This window comes from Halichoerus grypus, chromosome 6 (genome assembly GCF_964656455.1).
Source record: "Halichoerus grypus chromosome 6, mHalGry1.hap1.1, whole genome shotgun sequence".
Lineage (NCBI taxonomy): Eukaryota > Metazoa > Chordata > Mammalia > Carnivora > Phocidae > Halichoerus > Halichoerus grypus.
In genome coordinates, this window is record NC_135717.1 from 16291709 (window position 1) to 16310812 (window position 19104).

General features: G+C 57.5%; 2 protein-coding genes across 6 annotated transcripts; both read left to right on the forward strand.

The window, feature by feature from the left end:
* The first annotated feature begins 772 nt into the window (after positions 1-772).
* Positions 773-12199, forward strand: PRSS36 (serine protease 36). 3 transcript variants are annotated; one of them, XM_078074065.1, is made up of 15 exons: positions 773-809; positions 1110-1145; positions 1352-1387; positions 1612-1774; positions 2203-2483; positions 5354-5520; positions 8355-8604; positions 8713-8842; positions 9274-9530; positions 9620-9783; positions 10378-10615; positions 10748-10889; positions 11160-11425; positions 11503-11624; positions 11815-12199. In XM_078074065.1, the coding sequence occupies exons 1-15, from the start codon at positions 773-775 to the stop codon at positions 12091-12093; spliced, it is 2568 nt and encodes an 855-aa protein (XP_077930191.1). In that variant the 3' UTR covers positions 12094-12199. The 3 variants fall into 3 exon arrangements, with proteins under 3 accessions (XP_077930191.1, XP_077930192.1, XP_077930193.1); XM_078074066.1 differs by having other exon boundaries at positions 9620-9768; XM_078074067.1 differs by lacking the exon at positions 11503-11624 and having other exon boundaries at positions 11160-11238.
* Positions 12200-14886: 2687 nt separating this feature from the next.
* Positions 14887-18989, forward strand: PRSS8 (serine protease 8). 3 transcript variants are annotated; one of them, XM_036118972.2, is made up of 6 exons: positions 14887-15242; positions 15516-15533; positions 16986-17148; positions 17470-17741; positions 17828-17994; positions 18116-18989. In XM_036118972.2, exons 1-6 carry the CDS (start codon positions 15158-15160, stop codon positions 18422-18424), a joined length of 1014 nt encoding a protein of 337 aa, XP_035974865.2. In that variant the 5' UTR covers positions 14887-15157; the 3' UTR covers positions 18425-18989. The 3 variants fall into 3 exon arrangements, with proteins under 3 accessions (XP_035974865.2, XP_035974866.2, XP_035974864.2); XM_036118973.2 differs by lacking the exon at positions 15516-15533; XM_036118971.2 differs by lacking the exons at positions 14887-15242; positions 15516-15533 and adding an exon at positions 15604-16335.
* Positions 18990-19104: the final 115 nt, after the last annotated feature.

The window sequence follows — 19104 nt, forward strand, 5'->3', positions numbered from 1 at the left end:
TGAGGCACCATATGTTTCTTCGGGGCCTCCTACTGATACACACTGAAGGGCTGAGCGACTTTCCCAAGGTCACACAAAGAGTGACCACACCTGAGAATACTCTAACACAGAAAAGGGTGGTGTCCTTTTTGGCTTTGCCAGCCTGCCCAGCCCCCTCCCAGAATCCTTGGCCCTGTCCAACCGGACGGAATCTGCGATCCTTTTGTTGGGATGGGATTGAATTCCCTAGAGCTCCCTTCCCAGACCTGGCCAGCAACTCCAGTAACCAGAGCTGTGTGAGAAGAAAAGGCCAAGCCACTGGGGTAAGCCACACCCCGATCAGAGGTGAGGTCTCAGGTGAGTCACGCCACTGAGGGGCCACCTCCTCTGTCCCAAGGGCCTGGGCTCACCTACATCCTTGCCTCACCAAGGACCCAGTACATCAGCCTCCCAGCACCTGGCTGTCCTCTCCTTCCACTTTTGCCCACAGGGTTCTCCACTCCTCTGCCCCCCCGTCCAACAGTGTCCTGGAGCTAGGACATCTGCCTCCCACCCCCACCTTGGGCCTCCAGAGATGTGAGATGCTCACAGGGCTCTGGGTGGGGCCTTTAGGCTCCCTACTTCCCCCTTCCAGCCCCAGATCCTCTCAGATTGCCAGAGATGGGCTCCGGCCAGGGAGGGTGGGGCTGCTCCTGGGACCATCAGGTGTCACAGGCTGCCTAGGCAGTGACAGAGCTGTGGCTGGGAGCAGACCTTCACTCATCTCCGTGCCTCCAGCTGACTCAAATGGGCCATGTCCCAGCACCTGCTCCTTCCGCTTGTGATCCTCGGTAACTTCAGGGGTCAGAAGATGGCTGCAAGGGGCCTGGGTCCTAGTATCTGGGGAGCCGGAAAGCAGGACTCCTGGGTTCTGTGTGGGTAGTGGGGTGTCAGGAGGAAGGGCAGGAGAACGTCAGAAAAAGGAGGGAGTGAGGTGTCAGAAGGGAGAGAATAGTGTATGAGAGGGGAAAGGGGCCCAGGTGTCCTGGGGAGATGGAGTAGCTGTAAAGCTTGGGGGGGGCGGGAAGGGGGAGTCGGGGAGGGCATATCAAAGTGTAGTCTCCAGCGTCTTCCTGCTTCCCTCTCTCCAGCCATCAGCCCCATCCCAGGAGCTTTCCAGGACTCAGGTAAGGCAGCTGGACTTGGGGAAGGCCACCTGGGAGGCAGAAAAGACAGGAGGGGTAGCATGGGTGTTGGCAGGGGGCTGAAAGAGCAGGGAACTGGGGAAGGGAAAGGTAGGGGGTAGAGGATGGAGAACAGGAAGATGGGGGCTGGGCAGTGTCAGGGGCTGGAAGTCACCAGTACCTTCCTCTCTTTACCCTCCAACTCCCAGCTCTCAGTCCCACGCAGGAAGAACCTGAAGATCTAGGTAAGGCAGAGCGGGGGGTTCCTCATCTTACAGAAAGTTAAGTGTGGCTAGGCGAGGAGGGAGGTGAAAGTCACGGGAAAATTAGCAGTGCCTAGGTCCTCTTTGTTCTTTGTTCAGAGGGGCAAACGGAAGTCGGGTGGGAAACTGGGGCTTTGTCTTGAGTTGCCCGGGCCTCTGGCGTCAGGGACCAGGCAGGCTATGACCTCCATGGTACCCCATCGCAGACTGCGGTCGCCCTGAGCCCTCTGCCCGAATCGTGGGAGGCTCAGACGCGCAGCCAGGCAGCTGGCCGTGGCAGGTGAGCCTACAGCAGAGTGGAGGCCACATCTGCGGGGGCTCCCTCGTTGCCCCTTCCTGGGTGCTCTCGGCTGCTCACTGTTTCGTGACGTGAGTATCCGCCCACGTCCGACCCCTCTCCAAAGGCCAAGCCTGCCCCGCCGCTTGACCCGGTGTATTCAACCGCTAACTTGGAACCGAGCTGCGCCCGTCTCCCCGCCCCCCTGCGGGGGTATCCTGGTCCCGAATGTGGTTGACGCCGCCCGCAGACTCGCCCCACCGCTCCACCAAATACCCAAATCTGAATTCCGTCTGTCCAACGTCCCCTATCAACCACCTCTAAATCGGATCCACTCCTCCCCCTTTTGGGAACCTAGCTCAACCTGGATCGCCCCAGCCCCAAATCCGAATCCGACTCCGCCCCTCCTGGGTTCCCGCTGATCCCACCTTCTCCCGGGCCTCTGAGCCCCCCACCCCCACGACAGTCTGCCCCCATCTTAGGGTCAACCTAACCCCCTCCCGCCTGGGCGTCGGCGCAGGAACGGGACCCTGGAGCCTGCGACCGAGTGGTCGGTACTGCTGGGCGTGCACTCCCAGGACGGGCCCCTGGACGGCGCGCACGTCCGCGCGGTGGCCGCCATCCTGGTGCCGGACAACTACAGCAGCGTGGAACTGGGCGCCGACCTGGCCCTGCTGCGCCTGGCCTCGCCCGCCCAGCTGGGCCCCGCGGTGCGGCCGGTCTGCCTGCCGCGCGCCTCGCACCGCTTCGCCCACGGCGCGGCCTGCTGGGCCACCGGCTGGGGGGACATCCAGGAAGCGGGTGAGTGAGGGGCGGGGCGGGGCGGGGGGATCCCGGGAGGTGGGTTACCGGAGAGGTGGGGCCTACTGAGCGGTCCTCCGGGCGAGGCCTAAAAGCGGGGCCCCGGCTAGGCGGGCCCTTGGGGCGGGTGCTCGGGAGGTGGGACCCACGGGGCGGGGCCTTGGGCGGGGGCCTGGAGGGCCGATTTCTGCCAGGCGGTGGCTAAGTGCTCTGCCCATCTCCGTCTCTCCTCCTCCCCAAGGGCTCGCACACTAAGACTACTACTGACTCATCCACCCCGATTCCCTCCTCACCTTCCCTTCCAGTTTTTTTCTCTCCTGGATTTAGGATCCGACTAGGGTTCCCATCCTAGCTCTGCTATTTCAGACAAAGCGCTTCCCCCAATCCATTTCGTCCTCTGAAAATTGAGGTTGTTGGGTGGATTAAATGAGAAAATCCGTGTAAAGTCTGCAGCACGGTGCCTAAAAGAGCAGTCGCGAGTGCGCTTTAGGTGTTTTTGCCCTAGGTAATCGTGCACTAAAGCCCGGCACCTGGAATATTGTAAGCATTCAGCAAATGTCAGCTTCTGCCCTCCTTTCCCCTGTTCCTCTTCCTCCCATCCTCCCCTCCCCTCACTCCTCTTCTACTTACCCACCTCCTGTCTTCTCCCAACTTACCCTCATTCATTCAGTTCATCTTTCATTCATTCAACAGATATTTCTCTTTTTTTTGTTATGTTAATCATCATACAGTACATCGGTAGTTTTTGATGTAGTGTTCCATGACTCATTGTTTGCGCATAACACCCAGTGCTCCATGCAGAACGTGCCCTCTTTTTTTAAATTATTTTTTAATTTTTTAAAAATTTTTTTATTGTTATGTTAATCCCCATACATTACATCATTAGTTTTAGATATAGTGTTCCATGATTCATTGTTTGTGCATAACACCCAGTGCTCCATGCAGAACGTGCCCTCCCCAATACCCATCACCAGGCTAACCCATCCTCCCGCCCCCCTCCCCTCTAGAACCCTCAGTTTGTTTTTCAGAGTCCATTGTCTCTCATGGTTCTTCTCGCCCTCCGATTTCCCCCCCTTCATTCTTCCCCTCCTGCTACATTCTTCTTCTTTTTTTCTTTCTTAACATATATTGCATTATTTGCAGAACGTGCCCTCTTTAATACCCATCACCAGGCTAACCCATCCCCCCACCCTCAACAGATATTTCTTGAGCACCTTCTTGTGCCAGGCACTGACTTAGAGATATGCCAGTGAACGTAACAAGCAAAACTCCCTGCCTTCTCAGAACTTAAGTTCTAGTAGGTAGACAAGCTATAAATTCAGTAGATAAACAAACACTATGTTAGAAGGTGTGGGGGGAAGTAGACCACTTTCCCATTCCCCATCATCCCCATTATCCAGCGCTACCTTTCCATGTTAGCGAGGCCCCCACATTTATTCTGCATGTGCCATGATCAGACCTGTGTAGTGCCCAGGGCTTTGGCAAGGGTGCTTGAGGAGGAGATGCCACGGCCTGTGCTTGGAGGGGCCCCATCAGGGCAGGAGATGACAAGAAAGGGCCATTCTGAGCACCTAGGAAGTCTGTGTGGATGGGCCCAGACCATCCTGACAAAGGGCACCCAGAACAGGAGATTTCTGGGGAGGTTTTGTAAAGAGGACATAAGTTAGCATTACAGAAAGTTGGGGGGAGATGGAGGCCACTCTGGGGACCCACATGAGACATATTAGATGGAGAAGGGCCGGGTTGCCAGGCTGGAGTAGAAGGGGCATAGGCGACAGAGGCCGCAAAAGCTGCTAGGGCTGGACCATGAAAGCCTTAAGGTCAAACCGAGGGCCAGACTACCCCACCAGCTCCCAGGATCCCTAGGACAATCCCCAAACCCCCCTGGATGACCCTCAAGTACAGCCTCACCATCACCTGACCTCTCAGGATTCTGGGAAGGGAAGGAGCTCTATCCACAACTCTCCCCCACCCGTTCCTGGATTCTGAGACTTGGTTTCCATCAAAGGCAGGGTCACCTCAGGAAAGGGCTGAGGCCTCAGATGTAGACAGTGGGATCCATTGATTGTTCTTGGTAAGATCAGAGCTGAGCTTTGAAAACATTCCTCTGTCATGAGGCCCCTGGGTGGCTCAGTCGGTTAAGCATCCAACCCTTGATCTCAGCTCAGGTCTTGATCTCAGGGTCGTGGGTTTAAGCCCCGCGTTGGGCTCCACAATGGCCGTGGAACCTATTTAAATTAAAAAAATAATAATAATAATTAAAAAAAAACAAAAAAAAGAACATGCCTCTGTCAGCAACAAGTGAAGGGTGGGTTGGGGAATGGACCAGTGAGGAGCCTGGGCCAATCATCCAGGCCCAAAGTTGTGCCTCCTGAACTAGGGCAGTTGCAGTGAAAATCCAAGAGGTTTTCAGGACTTGGGAACTGACTGGGGAGGGGAAGCTGAGACAGAGGTCAAAGCTGACACCCAGACTCCATGCTTGGCAACTTGGTATGGGACCACGCTAGTCTATATGGCATCTTTGTTGAAAAGGGTGCCCTCTCAAGACTACACAACCCCTATGGGGGCATAGAGCTGAGTGATTTTAGCCCCCACATGCATTATTTGTCGTCTGGATACCTTTCTCCACTGCACAACCATCCGTGGAAGCTCTCACTGGGTGTTTGTGGGGCCATTCGTGAGCGGAGGATGTGGGAAGAACAGAGAGGAGCAGGAGGTGATAATGACTGGTTTGGGATGTAGCAGGCTCGGGTGCCATGGGACATCTAAGCAGAGATGTTCAGGAGGTGCCTGGAGGGCACAACGCTGAGCTGGGGACCAGGGGACTTCACACTTGCCTCAGAGCATTTGCTCTCCCATTCTGCCCGCAGAGCACCTGCCTCTCCCATGGGTGTTACAAGAAGTGGAGCTAAGGCTGCTGGGAGAGGACGCCTGTCAGTGTCTATATAGCCGGCCTGGCCCCTTCAACCTCACTTTCCAGCTCTTGCCAGGGATGCTGTGTGCTGGCTACCCGGGGGGCCGCAGGGACACCTGCCAGGTGAGGGGAGGCCGCTGCACCTGCCCCGCAGGGCCAGGCAGAGCCCTATAACCAATAGGAAACAAGAGGAATAGACCAAGCTCATCTCTCTCGTATCTGCAAAAAGAGGGCAAGATTGCCGATGGATAGGACTGATGAGAAGATTATAAATGGACAGAACTCGGGGCTCAACAAGAGGGCTTATGTTACTTATGGCAGTCCAATGCAGAGGTTACATGTCGGACTCTAGAGTGAGTCAGCCTGGTTAGAAGTCCAGCACCACCGCTTATGAGCTGTGGAAGCTTGGCTGAATTATTTAACCTCCACATGTCCAGACTTTCTCATCTGGAAGACAGAGATGATAGAATTACTTACCTCATAGGGTGGTTATGATGAGTACATGAATTTGTAATACTTAGGACAGTGCCTGATCTTTAATAGGAGCTTAAATAAGTATCAGCTATTATTATTATTATCCCACATCCCAGTCTACAGCACAGCATCTGTTCCTTAGTAGCTATTCAGCAAATAGTTATTTTTTTAAAAAATTGAATTAATTCAGGGTGCCTGGCTGGCTCAGTCCATAGAGCGTGGGACTCTTTGATCTCAGGGTTGTGAGTTCGAGCCCCACATTGGGTGTACAGATTATTTTTTTATATATATATAAAGATTTTATTTATTTATTTGACAGAGACACAGCGAGAGAGGGAACACAAGCAGGGGGGAGTGGGAGAGGGAGAAGCAGGCTTCCCGCGGAGCAGGGAGCCCGATGCGGGGCTCCATCCCAGGACCCTGGGATCATGACCTGAACCGAAGGCAGACGCTTAAGGGCTGAGCCACCCAGGCGCCCCTAGAGATTACTTTAAAATAAAATTTTAAAAAGTAGAAGGATTAATCCTTTACAGAGGTTTCCAGATACCTCGCTGAAAGCCAACACATAGTATATTTTAAACCTTTTCCCCAGAAACTTCCCTCCAATGGCACACATTTCTTTTGAAGATTTATTTATTTATTTATTTGAGAGAGAGAGTACAAGCAGGGGGAGGGAGAGGGAGAAACAGACTCTTACACTCGATCCCACCATCCTGAGATGATGACCTGAGCCAAAATCAAGAGTCAGATGCTTTGGGGCATTGAGCATCCAACTCTTGGTTTGGGCTCAGGTCATGATCTCCTGCTTGGGAGATCACCCTGCATCTGGGCTCCCTGCTCAGCCAGAAGTCCACTTCCCCTTTCCCTCTCCCTCTGCCCCTCCCTGCGCTCTCTCTCTCTCTCTAAAACAAATAAACAGGGGAGCCTGGGTGGCTCAGTCCATTAAGCATCTGCCTTCAGCTCAGGTCATGATCTCCGGGTCCTGGGATCGAGTCCCGCATTGCACCCTGCTCAGCAGGGAGTCTGCTTCTCCCTTCCCTCTGCTCCACCCTCCATCCCACTCATGCTCTCTTGCTCTCTCTCTCTCTCTCAAATAAATAAATAAAACCTTAAAATAAATAAATAAATAAATAGGAGCGCCTGGGTGGCTCAGTAATTAAGCATCTGCCTTCGGCTCAGGTCCTAATCCTGGGGTCCTGGGATCGAGCCCCACATCGGGCTCCCTGCTCGGCGGGAAGCCTGCTTCTCCCTCTCCCACTCCCCCTGCTTGTGTTCCTGCTCTTGCTATCTCTCTCTCTCTGTCAAAAAAATAAATAAATAAATCCTTTAATAAATAAATAAATAAAGCTTTTTAAAAACAATTCTGTAAAAAAAAAAGAGTCAGTTGCTTAACTGACTGAGCCACCCAGGCGCCCCCATTGGCACACATTTTTGAGGGCGCTCAAGCATGCATGGTGGTGATGGGGATTCAAGCTAGATAGTCTTCAGGGTCCCTCCCAGCCCTTGACCCTCAAGAGGTTCCCTTCTTGAACAGGGTTGCAAACAGTTCAAATTCCTCTAAACCAAGCGCTGTCCATTAGAACTTCCTACAATGATGAAAATATTCTATATCTGCGCTGCCCAGTATGGTCGTCACTAGCCACATTGGCTAGTGAATATTTGAAATATTTTCAGTATGACTGAAAAATTGAATTTTAAATTTTATTTAGCTTAAATTTAAATTTAAATAGGCACATGTGGATACATCTACCATATTGCACAGCGCAGTTCTCAATGATTCTGAGCCCTCCTGGGACCTCCTCAGGTCACAGAGATGCCTGCCCTAGACTATAGAAGATGTCTTAGGAACAATGTTGTTTTAGTGTCTGTTCATTGTAGTTCTTCCTGCTTACTCGATTTCAAACTATCCCTTCTTGCTGCATTTTTTAAAAAGATTTTATTTATTTTAGAGCTAGATAGAGAGAGCGTGCAAGCGGGGTGAGGAGCAGAGGGAGAAGGACAAGCAGACTCCCTGCTGAGCACAGAGCCTGATCCCATGACCCCAAGATCAGGACCATGAAAGATCATGATCAAACAATGAGCCACCCAGGCGCCCCCTTGCTGCTTTTCTAACAGCTTATTTCTAACAACAGCCTCTTGCTCCTGAATGTTGGCATCTCTGATTTACTTTAACAACTGGGTGCACTTAGAAACCCAAAACAGGGATTATTTGAGCCATTTATTGAACAAGAATCATTTGGCTCTGAATGAGACCTGCAGGTCTCTGTAGACGGCTTTTAATGCTCATCAGCCTTTCTGCCTTACAAGGCTTTCTTCTGTTTAGAGTTGTAGGGAATGCAGAGGACAAGGCTCAGACAGGGCAGATTTCTAGAAGGTGGCTCTATGTTGGGCAACAAGAAGAGGTGTAGAACCTTTGTGAGGTGACCCAGTATAAGCTGGTGGGTCCCCAGGCTGATCCCTGACCCTGAATTATCTATCACCAGGGAGACTCTGGGGGGCCCCTGGTCTGTGAGGAAGGTGGCCGATGGTTCCAGGCGGGAATCACCAGCTTTGGCTTTGGCTGTGGACGAAGGAACCGCCCTGGAGTCTTCACTGCAGTGGCTCCCTATGAGGCATGGATACGGGAACAGGTGATAGGCTCAGAGCCTGGGCCTGCCTTTCCCACCCAGTCCTGGGAGCCCCAGTCAGATCCCTGGGAGCCCAGGGATGAGAACTGCACCATTGCCCTGCCAGGTGAGGGAGCAGGACCCTTAGATGGTGGCTGGACATGGGAGATTTGAGTTGGGGTGGAAACTGCTGGGGGTCTGGGAGGCCCCCTGACCCAGGCCTCTCACCCCTCAGAGTGCGGCAAGGCCCCAAGGCCAGGGGCCTGGCCCTGGGAGGCCCAGGTGATGGTGCCAGGATCCAGACCCTGCCATGGGGCGCTGGTGTCTGAAAGCTGGGTCTTGGCACCTGCCAGTTGCTTTCTGGAGTGAGTGAAAACCCAGTCTCAGACATGTTCTTGCCCCTCCCCCCCCATCGGCCTGAGACATTATTTACCTATCCCCTGTCCTTCCCCTGTATAGGGTAGGAGTGGGGGTGGAGGGGTGGAGGGGTGGAGCGGCTCCTGGGCAGGAAATCGTGTTCTGGGTGAGGTAGGCACATCCCCTGTGTAGGGCAGGAGTAGGGGTGGAGGGGCACATCGGTCTGGAGTGCGGGGTCTCACTGGCAGGTGTAGGATCCAGCTTGCAAAGCGGGGTCCTTGTCTACTGGGGGCGAGTAGGGGGCAGTAGAAGTTCGATCGAGGATGCTGCGGGCTGAGTGCACAGTTCTCTGGAAGTCCAAAGTCCAAGCCAGACGTGCGTGGTTTCGGGCAGAGTGTGCAGGATCCAGCCCACGTCCCCAGTTTCCCCCATCCCGCAGCCCCATCAACTCAGACGGCCCGCCCCGCGACTGGGACACCTGGCGCGTGCTGCTGCCCTCGCGTCCGCGCGCAGAGCTGGTGGCGCGCCTCGTGCCGCACGAGAATGCCTCGTGGGACGACGCCTCGGACCTGGCGCTGCTGCAGCTGCGAGCGCCCGTGAACCTGAGCACGGCCCCGCGGCCGGTGTGCCTACCTCACCCAGAACACTATTTCCTGCCCAGGAGCCGCTGCCGCCTGGCTCTCTGGGGTCGCGGGGGTGAGCAGGGGGCCCGCGCGGGGCTGGACCGAGCCGGGCGGGACTCCGCCGCAGCGCCGGCTCCCCCCCTTCTCCCTTCTCCCTTCCAGAACCTGCGCCTGGCTCCAACGCACAGCTTGAGGCGGAGCTGTTGAGCGGCTGGTGGTGTCACTGCCTGTACGGCCGCCAGGGGGCGTCGGTGCCGCCGCCGGGAGACCCGCCGCACGCGCTCTGCCCCGCCTACCAGGAGGAGGAGGAGGCGGGCCGCTGCTGGGTGAGCGACGGGGGCGGGGCCTGCGGGACCGAAATGGGGGGGCGGTGGGGGGCAGGGTCTGCGAGGGCCTGGGAATGAGGCCGAGCGCTCTGGGGCCAGGACGGAGATTAAGGCGGGTCCTGAAGGCGCTGGGGGCGGAGTCTGGCCCTGGAGGACTTTGGGGAGGGGCCTGAGTTGGGTCTGGGCTTCTCGCTACCCCTAGGTGTTTTGTTTTGTTTTGTTTTTAAGATTTTATTTATTCGTTTGACAGAGAAAGAGACAGCAAGAGAGGGAACACAAGCAGGGGGAGAGGCAGAGGGAGAAGCAGGCTCCCCGCGGAGCAGGGAGCCTGATGTGGGGCTCCATCCCAGGACCCTGGGACCATGACCTGAGCCGAAGGCAGACACTTAACGACTGAGCCACCCAGGCGCCCCATCGCTACCCCTAGGTTTAAAGAGAATCGTAAAGTGAGGGCTGACTTACACAGATTGGTACTGGAGCCTGGCTTGGAGGCGGTGGGACTTGTTATGTCTGAGTACGGAGAGAGAGTGGGGTGCAGGAAAGCCCCAGGACCTCTGAGAGTCTCTTACCCACGCACGCACACTCTTGCTATAGAACTACTCTCATCGGAGTCTTCTGTGCCGGGAGGAGGGGACCTGGTTCCTGGCTGGAATCAGCGATCTCTCCAGTGGCTGCCTACGTCCCAGAGTCTTCCACCCCCTGCAGACCCATGGCCCGTGGATCAGCCGTGTGACTCGGGGAGCCTACCTTGAAGACCAGCTGACCTGGGACTGGGGCCCTGAGGGGGAGGAGACCGAGACACACACTTGTCCCCCCCACACAGAACATGGTGGTGAGGGCTTGGGGCTTAAAGTCTCCTTAGGGCTTTGGGACTTAGAGGCTCCTACATGAGCTAAGATCCATGGTAGGGTCTTCAGGGGTCAGCTGTGGGGCCCCCACTTAAGTGGTCACCTCCTCTCCCTAGCCTGTGGCCTGAGACCAGAGCCCGCTGTGATGGGGGTCCTGTGGCCCTGGCTGGCAGAGGTGCACGTAGCTGGAGATCGAGTCTGCACTGGGATCCTCGTGGCCCCAGGCTGGGTTCTGGCAGCCACTCACTGTGTCCTCAGGTGGGTCTCACCCATCTCTTGGACAAGAAGGAAAAATTGAGAGATGGGCAAAAGGACCTTAAAGTAGTGGGATATTCCCCCTTTAGGGCTCTCACGGTACAGGGAACGGCGACAAGCGTTTTGAGATAGAAGAGAGATTTGGAAGGAGGAATTATGAATGGAGTGACCTTGCCCCTGATGAATGGAGTTCATTCTGCCCTGTCCCCTACACTGGAAAGGGCTTACAGCGACTGGGGAAGGAGAAGGTGACATTGGGCTTTGTTCCAACAGGCCAGGCTCTACAACAGTGCCTTATGTTGAAGTGTACCTGGGCCGGGCAGGGGCCAGCCCCCTCCCACAGGGCCACCAGGTATCCCGGCTGGTCATCAGCATCCGCCTGCCCCGGCACCTGGGACTTCGGCCCCCCTTTGCCCTCCTGGAGCTGAGCTCCCGGGTGGAACCCTCCCCATCAGCCTTGCCCATCTGCCTTCACCCAGGGGGTATCCCCCTGGGGGCCAGCTGTTGGGTGCTGGGCTGGAAGGACCCCCGGGACCGAGGTGAGAGCCCAGGGTCCTGGGGGGTGAGACGTGACTGAAGGCCAGAATCCCTGCGACAACCCCTCTCTCCTCTCTAGTCCCTGTGGCCGCAGCTGTCTCCATCTTGATGCCACGACTCTGTCACTGTCTCTATCAGGGCATTCTGCCCCCTGGGACTCTCTGTGTTCTGTATTCGGAGGGTCAGGAGGACAGATGTGAGGTAAAGGGAGGGGAGAGGCAGTGCTGGGCAGCCGGACCCTAGATAGAGAACAGGGTTGCAATTCTTGAGTGCTGGGCCCCAAGTGGGAAGAAGCAGTGCTTCCTGGCCGGACCTGAGAGAGACCAGGGGCCAGGGCAGGGAATCAGGAGGAAGGGTGAGAGACCCTTTGGGGCTTGGCTCTGATATGCAGGTGACCTCGGCACCTCCGCTCCTGTGCCTGGCCGAGCGAGGCTCCTGGGTCCTCGTGGGCATGGCTGTTCGAGGGAGCCGGGAGCTATTTGCTGCCATTGGCCCCGAAGAGGCCTGGATCTCCCAGACAGTGGGGGAGGCCCATTTCCTGCCTCCCAGTGGCTACCCCCACTGGCCCCCTGAAGGCAGCGACCTGTGCCCCCCCGACATGGCCAGCGCCCCAGGCTCCCCCCAGGCTGCTCTATTCCTGCTGCTACTAACCCCCCTGATCCAGGGCTGAGGGGGCCTGGGTCTGGGGGGGGGGCCTGTCCTTCTCCTACCCCCCCACCCCCTCCTGCCCTCCACTTCCCGCCCAGCGCGGCTGGAATGTGGCCCAACCGGCTCTGTTCCCCCGCGGGAGCCGCCGGAGCGCCCCGCCCACCTGGGCTGCAGGCCCTTCGGGTAATCGGGCCTCAGCGCCCGGCTGTTGAGGGCTCGGGAGCCCTTGGGGGCAGCGGGCAGCGGACAATAAAGGTGTAAACACAGGCACGTGGCCTTGTGGCGTTGCTGGGGGCAGGCTGAGGGGCTGGGGGAAGCCCGGGAATAGGGCCCATCCCTCCCGGGCCTCTGTGAGTCAGGCCTTGGGCTCCCAGGAAATGTGTCCCCGATAACGTGGCAGCTATCCCTCATTCCCGCCCCAGGGCGGGGGATGTGGGGTGGCAGCTGGGCGTGTGTCACCTCCCCAGCGGAATCGGCCTCTCTAGCACCTGCTAGACACCTCAGCCCTAGCTCAGACCGAGTGCCCTTCCCCCCTCCCCACCCGCAGAGCAAGGATTGCCGGTGAGGGTGGGAAGGGTCCCAGTCTGGGAGTCCAGGGCCTAGCATATCCCATGCCCACAGACAGCTGCCCCCTCATGTGCACACCCTGATGCATGCCCCAGGGTGTGCACCGCCAGGGTCCCCAGTACACACACGATTGATGCCCTTCGACGGTCCCCCACTTGCACAGCCTGCCCGGTGTCCGCAGAGTTTGGGCACCATCATGTGTCCTTGTGTGTACATCCCACTCCCTCACCCACCTTTTTTTTTTTTTTTTACGATTTTATTTATTTATTTATTTATTTATTTATTTATTTATTTGAGATTGACTCCGTAGGTGGACGGACGATGAACCTGACCCCCGGGCACAAGAGAGAGAATGAGCGAGCGGGGGGGAGGGGGGGTGTAGGGAGAAGCCGGCTTCCCTCTGAGCAGGGAGCCTTGATCCGGGGACTCAAGAGATCATGACCTGAGCTGAAACACTTTACCAGCTGAGCCACCCAGGCGTTCCCCCCCCCCCCATCTAGTAGTGCGCCTTCCTGCGTGAATTCAACCACATTCCCTGCGAACTACTAAGTCAGGGGGTCTGGGGGTCTGATAGATCAGCCCCTGAAGTGCTCCCAATGTAGTGGGGAGCACATATGGACACCCCTGGCTGGGGATTAGGAAAGGGTCACAGAAGAGGTGATGTTTGAGCACAGAAAAAGGGCAAATGGAGACGTGGGGAAGGAGTGCTTGGGGTGGAAGCCAGCTGATGAGAGTCGCAGAGGGCTCCCCTCTGGGGCCGGAGTCACCATCTCTGGGTTGAGCGGGCAGAGGATGGGGAGGGGAAGTAGGAAGTTCTTGGGAGATTGAGGAGATGGGCAGAGGTTTTTGTTTGTTTGTTTGCTTTTTTAAAGACAAACTAGTTTTAAGATTTTATTTATTCATTTGAGAGAGAGAAAGAGAGCATGAGAGGGGGGAGGATTAGAGGGAGAAGCAGACTCCCCGATCCATCAATCGATCGATCGATCATGACCTGTGTGGAAGGCAGTCGCTCAACCAACTGAGCCCCCCAGGCACGCCCTCCAGGCAGCCCGATGGGCAGAGGTTCTTAAAGAGCCAGGCTTATCATTAGCTGCCAGATCCCGAAGAGAATATTACATCCCCACCTGGGTCCCATACCCAGTCAGTCACCCATATGCCGTCCCCCACAAACATTTAATACACGCACCCTCTACCCAACCCACCACAGTGTCCAGTGTTGCCCCCTCCTCCCCAGCAGTTAGGCTGTGGCCCCTCACCCACCCCAGGAATTCCCTGCCCTCCAGGAGGGGCCCTGAAGGTTTGCCTAAGAGGTCTTAGCCTTATGGAAAGTAGGTGGGGAAGCGCGGCTCTGTTCTTCTGAGGCTTGAAGCCAACATGCATGCCCAGTTGCCCACAGACCCATACACGGACGGAGGATGAACCTGACCCCCAACCCGGTCACATGGGCCTCCGGCCCCAGAGCCTGTGCCACCTGCCCCGTCCACCCGAGAACGCTCTCCCCGGACCGCCCTTCTCCTCCATCTGCCTTAACACCTTCCCAGAGCCCCTCAGGCCTCAGTTCTAATAGCACCTGCCTGAGGAGCCCTTCCTGATGCCAGCCTATGCGAAGCTCCTGTGAACAGGCCCCCAGAGCCCCCATTCTTCTTTATCACATTGCCTAGCTTGAAATTACTCTGTAATTGCTATGTGATTATTTGATTCAGAGCTGTCAGCCCTATTTCACGGTGAGCTCAGCGAAGGCAGAAGATGGTGTCTGTTTCGTCTCCTGTGCCTGGAACATAGTAGGCACTCGGGAAATACCTGTGACATGATTGGCACCTGCCATCACACTCAACACACCTCACCGCACACAGATGCAGCGGCAGGCTCAATAGAAGGGCCGGAGCAGCCCCGGGTGCCCTGGGCTCAGACACCAGGCCTAAGGAGGGAAGAAAGGAGGAGCACAGCGGCCCCAGGACAACAAAGACTGGGCCAGAACCTGGGGGACATAACTGGTCTGGGAGACTTGCAAGACCTGGGACAGAGGGCGGTGGGGTCACATTCTAGAGAGTCTAGCTATCAAGGGATTTCCAGTCCCTCCTGGGACACACACACACACACACACACACACACACACACACACACACACCCCACCCCACCCCACCCCCGGGGATCTGGGAGGACTTAGGACCGTGTTAGCAAGAAAAGCTGGCGGAGCTAAGCAAGGAGGGCGGGGCTAGGGGAGGGGCAGGCAGGTAGGTGCCTTTCTCCAGGGATCCAGCAGCACTCTGGAAGGTCTCTGCGTAGCCAGGCCCAGCTGGAGACGTGTCCTCACTGGCGGCTGCGGAGACCCCAGCGTCTCCCTTCGTGCCTTATTCCTGCCTTCGAAGTTAGCCTTGGACGTCTCTTCCCCCTTCCCAGCGCGGATTCCAGGATCCCTTCCCTCTGGGGTCAATACCTGGAACTTGCCTTTGAAACCAGCCCTAGGTACCTTCCCTAGGGTGCCTGGTGTCTCTCCGCAGGGGCCCTGGTCCTGGGCCATGGCCCACAGGGCAGGCCTGGGGCCTGGGTGGCTGGGGGCTGTGGCCATTCTGCTTTTACTTGGATTATTCCGGTCCGGACTTGGTGAGTATTTGCGGCGGTCAGAGAGTGTGGGGTTTGGGGGGAGGGGTGGTGGACATAGGCCAAGGGTATAACCCTTTTCTGGGCACATCCCTTATCCCTTATGTCGGCTTCAGCCTCCCTAGCTCTGGGCCTCTCCCTCTCCCTTCAGCTTTGGCTTCCTGGGGGGCGCGGAGTGGGGGTGGGGGATGGTCCTCTGGAGAAGTGGCAGGTGCTAAGGGGTCTGGGAACTCTGGTCTTTCCTGTTTACCCTTCCCTCTTTCTCTCTTCCTCCAGGAGCAGTCGGAGATGAAGGTGAGGCTTGTGTGGGGGAGGGGAAAGGAAGGGGACTTGGATTCAGATTCCAACGGAGTGTTTCATGAGCGCCTGACCCTCTCCCCGGTAGGGCCCTCTTACCTGTCCTTATTGCCTTATGTAAATCCTGCCATTAGTCTGTAAGATGGGGACGGTAGGCGGCATTCCCTGGAGAAGGAAACTGAGGTACGGAGAAGTGACTTGCCCAAGAGCATACAGCCACTGAGAGGCATAGCTGGGATTTTAAACCCACGTCTGAGTCCAGAGGTAACGACCTTGGAGGAAGACCAGCCAAGGCACACCACGCGACTCTGAGTCTGGTTTTCAGTCCCCGCTTCACCGCACACTGTGTGTTCTTGGCCAGTCCCCTCACCTCAAAAATGAAGTCGGTGATGTTTGTCTCCTGGGGCCCAGTGAGGACTCAGGGAGATAAAGTCCGTGAGTGAAAGCCCTCCCGCGGCCCCGCGCGTTGCCTGGGCAGTAGTCACTCACTAGTAGCTATTGTCGTTATTAGGAGGAGAGAAGGAGGAGCTTGGCCGGACGGTTTGCTCTGCTCCGAGGAAGGTGACTTTGTGAAGGGCTGCCGGCTCCTGCTCCAAAGGGCCGCAGCCTCAGTGGGGGTGAGGCCGTCCCGGAAACCAGATGCGCAGTGTGGGAGGCCTGTTGTTTGTTCAGCGCGCATCCCCGACTCCGGCTGTGTGCTCAGCCCCGTGCGCTGGGCCCGGGGGACGAGGGGCTCAGCTCCAGGCCCTGTCAGCAGGGAATGCCCGGATTCTGGGCTGTCACAGACACCAGCACAACAGTTGTGTGAGGGGGCAGCGTTGGGGGAAGCGGGGGTGGGGGCGGTGGGGGGCCGGAAGCTCCCAGCATCATCCAACTCAGCCAGCTCCGTGAGGGCAGCTGAAGGAGAGGCCGACCTGTGAATCACCTGCATAGGCAAATAGGTTTGCTGAGCTGAGTAGGGGTGAGGACAGGTGTGCTCGGCAGAGTGACCTGGATAAGCAGAGGTCTAGAGGCAAACAAGTGTGTGGCCCAATGTGTGTGTGACAGGAGGTGTCCGGAGGGATGGCTGGACTAGGTGGTAGTGTCCTGGAAGGTCGGGAATGTATCTTGAGGGCAGAGTGTGGAGCCAGGAAAGGATTTAAGCTGAGGTGTGACCCGATCAGATTTGTGGTTTATAAAGATCTTCTGACTTGTGAGGAGTGGACGGAATGGAAGGTGGGAGGACCTGAGAGGAAGGAAGCTGGACGAAACCCGAGCTCGGTAACAAGGATGCTGAGGGGGCAGAACCAGCCGTGCCCGCCGAGCGGTGGGACGGGGACAAACGGGTGGCTGGCTCCCGTGAGCTCACCTCCCAAGCTCCAAACCAGGTCAACAGGGAGCGGCAGGCCTGAGGAGCCCGGTGCGGGGGCCCCAGAAGGACCTGACCCCCTCCCCTTCCTCCCTGGACAGCGTCCTGTGGTGTGGCCCCCCAAGCACGCATCACCGGGGGTGCTGGCGCAGCGGCCGGCCAGTGGCCCTGGCAGGTCAGCATCACCTACGACGGCACCCACGTGTGTGGCGGTTCCCTCGTGTCTGAGCAGTGGGTGCTCTCAGCTGCTCACTGCTTCCCAAGGTACCAGCCAGGTGGTGGGGGGGGGGGAGGTGGGGGGAGTCAAAAGTGGGCTAAGGTCAAAGTTCAGGGATCAGCCTAGGCCGGAGGTTGGAGTCCTTGGGTTGGGTCCAGGGGTAGCAATAATTAAGTCCGAAAGGATCAGTCAGGAGTGAAGGCCAGAGGTCACAGGTCACAGGATAAAACTAATATGCAGTTTGGGCTCTAAAAGGCCCTTTGCCTGGGACCAGAACCTGGGGGGGTGGATGGAACGGGGATCCCCAGCAGGGAGCAGGGACCTAGGAGAGGTCTCCTGGGTCCCAGCCTTGGCCCCTCTGCCTGCAGGGAGCACCTCAAGGAAGACTATGAGGTAAAGCTGGGGGCCCACCAGCTGGACTCCTACACCCCTGAGGCCGAGGTCCGCACCGTGGCCCAGGTCATCTCCCACCCCAGCTACCACCAGGAGGGCTCCCAGGGCGACATCGCGCTCCTCCGGCTCGGGAGGCCGGTCTCCTTCTCCCGCTACATCCGGCCCATCTGCCTCCCCGCAGCCAACACCTCCTTCCCCAACGGCTTCCAATGTACTGTCACCGGATGGGGCCACGTGGCGCCCTCAGGTGAGGTGGGCGCTGATGTCTAGAGGCATGGGGGGGGGTCTGACTCAGGGGAGGGGGCCCCAGGTGAGCATCTTTCGCTCCCACAGTGAGCCTCCTGGCCCCCCGGCAGCTGCAGCAACTTGAGGTACCCCTGATCAGCCGTGAGACGTGTAACTGCCTGTACAACATCGACGCCAAGCCCGACGAGCCCCACTTTATCCAGCAGGACATGGTGTGCGCCGGCTACGTGAAGGGGGGCAAGGATGCCTGCCAGGTGAATGCGGGGCGCGCAGCGAGACCCGTGCCTTTTGGCAGATGAGGGCCGGAGGGGCTGGCATGGCTGACCCGAGGCCCGGGGCCCCGTCCTGACGGTACTCTATGGCTTTTCTCTTCAGGGTGACTCTGGGGGCCCACTCTCCTGCCCCGTGGGGGGCCTCTGGTACCTGGCAGGCATTGTGAGCTGGGGCGACGTCTGTGGGGCCCCCAACAGGCCTGGCGTGTACACGCTGACCTCCAGCTATGCCTCCTGGATTCACCACCACGTGACAGAGCTCCAGCCTCGTGTGGGGCCCCAGGTCCAGGAGTCCCAGCCCGATGGCCATCTCTGTGTCAACCATCAGGCCTTCAGCTCGGCCCCAGCCCGGGGCTTACAGGGGCTCGTCCTTCTGCTGCCACTAGGCCTGACCCTGGGCCTCGTCTGCTAAGCTACTCATCCTGGGAGCCGACCCTGCTTCCTGGACTTCCACACTGCACCCGAGGACAGATGCATGGCCCAGGAGTGGAGCTGGCCCTTCCCTGACATCTTCTGGGCCTGGGGGACTGGTTTGAGCCACTCCTTCCTGCCCGGACCTGTGGGAGCCCAGAGCACCATCCTGACCTTTGAGCCCCCTCTTCTGGGTTCGTTCTTTGGGACTACAGCCCACAGTCAAAGAGTTTACTACCTGTGGTATTGGCTAGAACCTCTGGCCACCTCCACCCGCTGGCTGGGCTCCTATGGAGGCCCTGAGGACCCTTAACGATGAAAATGAGCCCTGGCTCCCCGCTTTGTTTCTAGAAGACTGGGTACCTGCCTAGTTAATTGCTGCTGAAGGGCTGGCTCCAGCACCCTGAGCGCTCCTTCTGCCGGATGAGCCCCATCACTTCACCCTCTGCCTGTCTTCTGAGCTGGGGCTGCCTCCGGGCAGCGTATTCTTAAGAACAGAAAAGGCCCCAATCTTGCCCCATCGGCTGCCATGCCCTCCTTGAACCTCGACTCCTAGACTCCGGAGGACTGAGCCCCCACCGGAACTGGGCTTGGGCTTGGGGTGAGGGATAGAAAGAACAAGCAGGAGGAAAATGTTTTGAGCACAACCGGCTGTGTGTGACATGCAACGAAGAACATCAG